Source organism: Carassius carassius, chromosome 1 (assembly GCF_963082965.1).
Source record: "Carassius carassius chromosome 1, fCarCar2.1, whole genome shotgun sequence".
In the NCBI taxonomy this organism is placed as follows: domain Eukaryota; kingdom Metazoa; phylum Chordata; class Actinopteri; order Cypriniformes; family Cyprinidae; genus Carassius; species Carassius carassius.
Window position 1 is genome coordinate 50,935,655 of NC_081755.1, and position 7,351 is coordinate 50,943,005.

The following is a 7,351-nucleotide window of genomic DNA, read 5'->3' on the forward strand; positions in this document are numbered from 1 at the left end:
CCAACACAGACAGAGACAGGCACAGACAGATAAAGAGACCGACACAGACAGACAGATAAAGAGACCGACACAGACAGACAGATAAAAGAAACCAACACAGACAGAGACAGGCACAGACAGATAAAGAGACTGACAGACAGAGAAACAGACAGACAGGCACAGACAGACAGACAGAGACAGATAGAGAGACTGACAGAAATACAGACAGATAAAGAGACCGACACAGACGGACAGACACAGACAAATAAAGAGACAGAGAGAGATAATAAATACACATACCTCAGCTGTGAATCGTGAAGTGCCTGCAGTAGTTACAGAATCCTCAGAGCAGTTCTCTATGGCTGTCATGTTGTCATTATCATTGCATGGAGGCTATAATAAAGTTGTTTAAAAAATAGTTACAAGGCATCACTTATTAGACAAGGTCCCCACTATGCTAAACCTGTGAAATGTGTGTATTTGGTACCAAAGGGTTTGTATGGCTTTCCTAAAACTGCAGGTCCCCACTACGTACATTACACTGGAAACAGTGTGCAAGACTTTCCCAAGTCAAAACCACATATAATAAAATAATAGACAGACAGACATAGACAGGCACAGACAGATAAAGAGACTGACACAGACAGGCACAGACAGATAAAAAGACGGACACAGACAGACAGAGACAGATAAAGAGACTGACACAGACATACAGACAGATAAAAGAGACCGACACAGACGGAGACAGATAGGCACAGACAGATAAAGAGACTGACACAGACAGACAGACACAGACAAATAAAGAGACAAATATACAGACAGAGATAATAACACTGGAAACGGTGTGTAAGACTTTCCCCAAGTCAAAACCACATAATAAATTAATAGACAAACAGAGACAGGCACAGACAGATAAAGAGACTGACAGAGACATACAGACAGATAGAAAAACAGACAGACAGACACAGACAAATAAAGAAACTGCAGGTCCCCACTACGTACATTACACTGGAAACAGTGTGCAAGACTTTCCCAAGTCAAAACCACATATAATAAATTAATAGACAGACCGACGGACAGACAGAGACAGGCACAGACAGATAAAAAGACCGACACAGACAGACAGAGACAGATAAAGAGACTGACACAGACATACAGACAGATAAAAAGAGACCGACACAGACAGAGACAGGCACAGACAGATAAAGAGACCGACACAGACAGACAGATAAAAGAAACCAACACAGACAGAGACAGGCACAGACAGATAAAAGAAACCAACACAGACAGAGACAGGCACAGACAGATAAAAGAGACTGACACAGACAGAGACAGGCACAGACAGATAAAGAGACTGACAGACAGAGAAACAGACAGACAGGCACAGACAGACAGACAGAGACAGATAGAGAGACTGACAGAAATACAGACAGATAAAGAGACCGACACAGACGGACAGACACAGACAAATAAAGAGACAAAGACACAGAGAGAGATAATAAATACACATACCTCAGCTGTGAATCGTGAAGTGCCTGCAGTAGTTACAGAATCCTCAGAGCAGTTCTCTATGGCTGTCATGTTGTCATCATCATTGCATGGAGGCTATAATAAAGTTGTTTAAAAAATAGTTACAAGGCATCACTTATTAGACAAGGTCCCCACTATGCTAAACCTGTGAAATGTGTGTATTTGGTACCATAGGGTTTGTATGGCTTTCCTAAAACTGCAGGTCCCCACTACGTACATTACACTGGAAACAGTGTGCAAGACTTTCCCAAGTCAAAACCACATATAATAAATTAATAGACAGACCGACAGACAGACAGAGACAGGCACAGACAGATAAAGAGACGACACAGACAGAGACAGACATAGACAGGCACAGACAGATAAAAGAGACCGACACAGACAGACTGACAGACAGATAAAAGAGACCAACACAGACAGAGACAGGCATAGACAGACAGAGAGACTGACAGAAATACAGACAGATAAAAGAGACCGACACAGACAGAGACAGGCACAGACAGATAAAGAGACTGACACAGACATACAGACAGACAGACAGATAAAGAGACTGACAGACAGATAAAAGAGACCAACACAGACAGAGACAGGCACAGACAGATAAAGAGACTGACACAGACATACAGACAGACAGACAGATAAAGAGACTGACAGACAGATAAAAGAGACCGACACAGACAGAGACAGGCACAGACAGATAAAGAGACTGACAGAAATACAGACAGATAAAAGAGACCAACACAGACAGAGACAGGCACAGACAGATAAAGAGACTGACAGACAGAGAAACAGACAGACAGGCACAGACAGACAGACAGAGACAGATAGAGAGACAGACAGAAATACAGACAGATAAAGAGACCGACACAGATGGACAGACACAGACAGATAAAGAGACAAAGACACAGAGAGAGATAATAAATACACATACCTCAGCTGTGAATCGTGAAGTGCCTGCAGTAGTTACAGAATCCTCAGAGCAGTTCTCTATGGCTGTCATGTTGTCATCATCATTGCATGGAGGCTATAATAAAGTTGTTTAAAAAATAGTTACAAGTCATCACTTATTAGACAAGGTCCCCACTATGCTAAACCTGTGAAATGTGTGTATTTGGTACCATAGGGTTTGAATGGCTTTCCTAAAACTACAGGTCCCCACTACGTACATAACACTGGAAACAGTGTGCAAGACTTTCCCAAGTCAAAACCACATGTAATAAATTAATAGACAGACCGACCGACAGAGACAGACAAAAGAAAAGAAAGACTGATAGACAGAAGGGATGTCATGATTACATAAGGAGTACTCCATTTTAAAAAATTTATGATTACTATTTTAACTGTTGATTAACTGGCAAAATATCCGAAGTGGTGCATTCCATGGATGAGAATCCATGAAACGCTTTAAAACCACTTCCTAAGGCTGCACTATGCATTTAAACCATTTAAAACTCTTACTTTAGCAAAGTGCTATTGTGAATTCACTAAGGCTGCTATTCCATTAAATAAAAGATAAATTAAACCTACACTAACACAGGACAATACATTATCTTCCTAAATATTCTGCTCATAGAAAATTCATCACGTTGAAAAAAACTAAATTAAAGCAGTTTGCATGTTTTGATGTCCACATGTTCTTGTTCAAGAAGTGACAGTAGCTGTAGCAATTCTATTGTAAAGAAATAGCCAAATGTTAATGATCAAGTGAACATTTGAATTAATTGTTGTTAGACAATATTAAATAAGGATTGGATAAAACTTAGGCCAGTTTCACAGACAGAGCTTAGACTAAACCAGAATTAGGCCACAGTTCAATTGACCACTCGCAATACCCGCCCACCCTTAGTTACTGTTGCTATGGATGACAAACAATGCCCCTCACACTACACACGTTCTATTTAAGCTCACGCAGTCTCACTAATTTGAGCCAGGCTCAATGAGTCAGGATAATTTAATGTGCACACATAATCGTAATTTTATGACAGCACTAACTGTAAATCAAAAGCAGTCTATGAGTCATGAGTTAAATGTGTGTTCCTCTTATCAGTTAAAATGTATTCTGATACTATTATTTATTTTATTATTTACCAACTGTATTTGTTTTTTTTGTGCCCAAAATGTAATGAAAAAATAAAAATAAAAAAAAATAAAATAAAAAATTATTGGGCACAAAACACCAAATACAGTTGGTTGTAGCCTATATATTCATTTATTTGATTAAGTTACATATTCTGTATACTTTTATTACAGCTGCATTGAAAACAGATGAGCGTTACCAGGGTTATGTCCACAGAATACGCACACATTTTAACATATCATTTTATTAAATCACATTCAGTATTTTAACTTAAGCGCTGCAACAAAGACTATTAAAGGACTTTGGCTGCAAGCCGTGCATATAGCACCGAACATGTACTCGCAAAACAAGTACTTTAAAGGATTTCCTTATCTTATTTCTGTTACTATAGGCTTAAACCTTGTCTGTAAAACTGGGGGATAGTACACTTAAAGGGATGCTCCAACCCAAAATGAAAATTTAGTAATTAATCAATTACCCCCATGCCGTTCCAGACTTATAAAAGCTTTTTTCGTCTTTGGAACACAATTTAAGACATTTTAGAGGAAATCCTTGTCACTTCCTAGCATTCAGGTTGAACCACTGATGGCAGATGGAGTACTCTGAGGATGTCTTTCAAACTTTTCTGGACCCTGATGCTGTTATTTACCAGGCAGTCAATGGGACAGTCACAAGACTCCCGGATTTATTATAAAATGTATCTTAAATTGTGTTCTGAAGATGAACAGAGCTTTTAAAGGTTTGGAACAACATTGTACCAATGGTAATGACAAAAATTTCATTTTGGGGTGGAGTATCCCTTTAAGTTATGATTATATATTTTTTAAATATTACATTATGTATTCTAACATTTTTGTTCAATAAAACTATATAACTTGCTTTGATCCTTGATTGAACCAAAATCTTTATTGCCTCATTGCTGTTATATATGTATTTTAAGCCTTTGTAAAGGCTTTTATTCCCTTAGATAAATTTGTATTACCACAAAAAGAAAAAAAAAAGTTATTTATTTGACGTTTCCATGCAGGTATGACATTGTTGACAGGTGATGCAATGACACCACTACACTGGTTAAAATAACTGATTTCTTTTGGTTTCAAACATTCTTGGAAACATTAGGGATAATGTATGGAGGTCAACAAAAATATATAGCATTGTTCTAGTAATTTATTTATATATTTTAATCTAAAAAAAATGCACATACTGGGTCTTTAATTAGAAACTTTCCATTTCCTCTACTGTACAAATTATAAAAGTAGTAAAATACATTTTGCCAAACCTTTCTCCAAGGCCAGTGACTTCCTCCATAGTCATATGTGAGTTCCTCTCCAGGAATGATATCTCTTGCAGCGAATAGGCACAAACAGGGTTTTCCCTCAACGATAATCCTTTTCATTGTACAATTTGGGTTTATGTGATCATCATTTATAAGGCGGCCAAGGGTGCCATCCTCATGAGTTGCATCAATGCTTCAGGAAACAAAAATTGATCGTTTAGCCTAACAAACTACAACAAGAAAAATTTGGATTTGAACAAAATGAAAATTACTTTTTTTTTCTGTAAATTTTCAAATGTATTCAAACAAAAAACAACTACCTCCACTTCTTGTTCTGCCAGATGAAGTCAAACATAAAAAAAAATTCTTGATTGGCCTCTCTTCTTTGTTCGGCTTCAATTAAGGTGATCATTTCACCCCTATATTCGACAACAAAATCTCCTTTAATAAAAGGAATTAAGGCAAACACTCCACGACCTGAAAAAAGGGGGTAAATACAATTGTTAATACAATTCCTTGTAGACCTGTAACTAATAAATTGATGGTTAGCCAACTGTAAACAACTTTTATGCTTTGTAATATTTAACCAATGTATTCAACATTCTTTCATAGTTCATGCTTATTTCTTTCATTAATTTAGATACTATCACAAAGAGCAATTTAAAACTGCTAAAACAAACAAACACAATATCCTTTATATCCCAATGGACCCAGATCCCATAAAATAATCATGGTTCATATAATCAATATTTAGTGTTTTTAAACCACTTAAATCATAGTTACAACGTATGTGATTACTGTAAATTTACCACTCATAACGTTGCCAATTCAGAAACCCAGTCTTGCTAGCAATACGTTACCTAGGCCTTACTATTCAGTACTAACTTATAGGCTCTTTGCTATATCGTGGTAACAAAAATAAGAAATCATTCGCTGCCTTGTTTATTCGTGGCCACGATTTCCTGTTTTATTCCCTGGTGTTAGCAGTTTCACAATTCATTCGTGGAAGACTTCCTATTCATGGCCATGAAATATATTTATATTTCCCGCATCATGTGGGGAGCGCCATAGTGCTAATCACAATCAGTCACGACAACATCTAAGTTCTTTACAAACCTACCTTTATAATCGTTTATGTGTTTGGCCTCCAGTGCGTCGGTCTTGTCGATGCAACGGAGAACATGATCTTCCGCTTCTTTTAACGGTTTTATTCTTCTCGGTCTCATCTCAACAGGCTGCCTCAAGTCGCTCCTCCGGTTCCAGTGACTCAGAGAGGTCACGCGGTCTCACAATCTCCCGCCACGCCGCACTTTATAACACTTTACAATACCAGTTACACGCACAAGTAAACACTTTCAATTATATAACGACGTGAAATTTAAGTTTATCAATAGTTCATTCGCCACATTCAAAGATTCTGATTCTGATAAAACCTTTAACGTTAATTAATCGCATTAGAAAACTCCATCACATAAACATACTTAAAATAATTCGAATTTGTGATGTTTATTTGTTAATATTATATTACATAATTCAATAAGTAGGTTAATTACCTGTAAGAATGTACTTTTCCCGTTGACAGACACTGTTTAAAGTTGGTTTTGTCGTTTAATTAAGCGACTTGCGCAAGAGCAGTTGAAAAAAATGTGTACCTTCATATATTACGTCATGTGTGTGTGTAGAGGTGCAGTTCCGCGACCCGGCTACGGGGGCGCTGTAGAGCAGCGCAGCCACACACACTCACACACAGAAATCCGGTTTTTGTTCATGGAGGGGATCAAGAAAAAAACTGTACTAGCCATATCAGCACCGCCTCCTGAGCCGATTACAAGCAAAACATTGTGGGGACCGGGGATTTGGTCCCCACTATGTTTTCGGTCCCCACTATGTGAGTGTGCTAACGTGTTGAGGACCCCACTATGTAATAAAAACAAACACACACACACACACACACACACACACTTTTGGTCTGGTGACGGCGCACCAAACTACAGTCAGAAAACATTGCGTCAGCAGTACAGCTTTAAAGTACAAAAACAGCTTATTCGCTCCTACAAACTGCTAGGCGCACACACCGACACGCAAGTATACTAGATGCTAGTATTCGGGAAGCGCGCGGATTGAGTGAGAGCGAGTAGATCACGTGACATGAAGCAAGCTCGGTCTCTGCCTCAATGTTGATAATTCAAGACAGCATGAGAACTGACTGCGCATGCGCAAATCTACATAAACTACGTTCTATGGACCAAAGAGGCACCGCTCACCTCTGCCTCAATGGCCATGGCTTTTGAATTTCCTGCATGAAACAACGGTTTTTAGGAGCAAACAATGGCAAAATGAGTATATTATGTGTATTCCTGAAAATTTTTGTTACAAAAAATAATATTTGGAATAAAATTAATGCAATTAATAATGTGGTGAATTAATAAAGCTCTTGGAATTAATAAATGTAATGTCAACATTTCCTTTGGTGAGGCACTGCCTACCCT

General features: G+C 38.0%; 1 protein-coding gene across 1 annotated transcript; it reads right to left on the reverse strand.

Moving 5' to 3' along the window:
- Nucleotides 1-515: 515 nt before the first annotated feature.
- On the reverse strand, nt 516-6,528 carry LOC132144152 (histone-lysine N-methyltransferase PR-Set7-like). Its single transcript, XM_059554946.1, has 8 exons — nt 6,416-6,528; nt 5,983-6,181; nt 5,183-5,339; nt 4,866-5,055; nt 2,441-2,533; nt 1,498-1,584; nt 720-750; nt 516-520 (listed from the first exon to the last, which is right to left on the reverse strand). Exons 2-8 carry the CDS (start codon nt 6,086-6,088, stop codon nt 516-518), a joined length of 669 nt encoding a protein of 222 aa, XP_059410929.1. The 5' UTR covers nt 6,089-6,181; nt 6,416-6,528.
- Between the last annotated feature and the right edge of the window lie 823 nt (nt 6,529-7,351).

Bases quoted from the DNA above. Each gene is read 5' to 3' on its own strand.
- LOC132144152 (XM_059554946.1), bottom strand. From the start codon at position 6,088: ATGAGACCGAGAAGAATAAAACCGTTAAAAGAAGCGGAAGATCATGTT. The intron at 5,056-5,182 runs GTAGTTGTTTTT...TGTTTCCTGAAG, and splicing joins TGGCAGAACAAGAAGTGGAG to CATTGATGCAACTCATGAGG. The intron at 2,534-4,865 runs GTTTGGCAAAAT...ACTTTATTATAG, and splicing joins GTCACTGGCCTTGGAGAAAG to CCTCCATGCAATGATGATGA.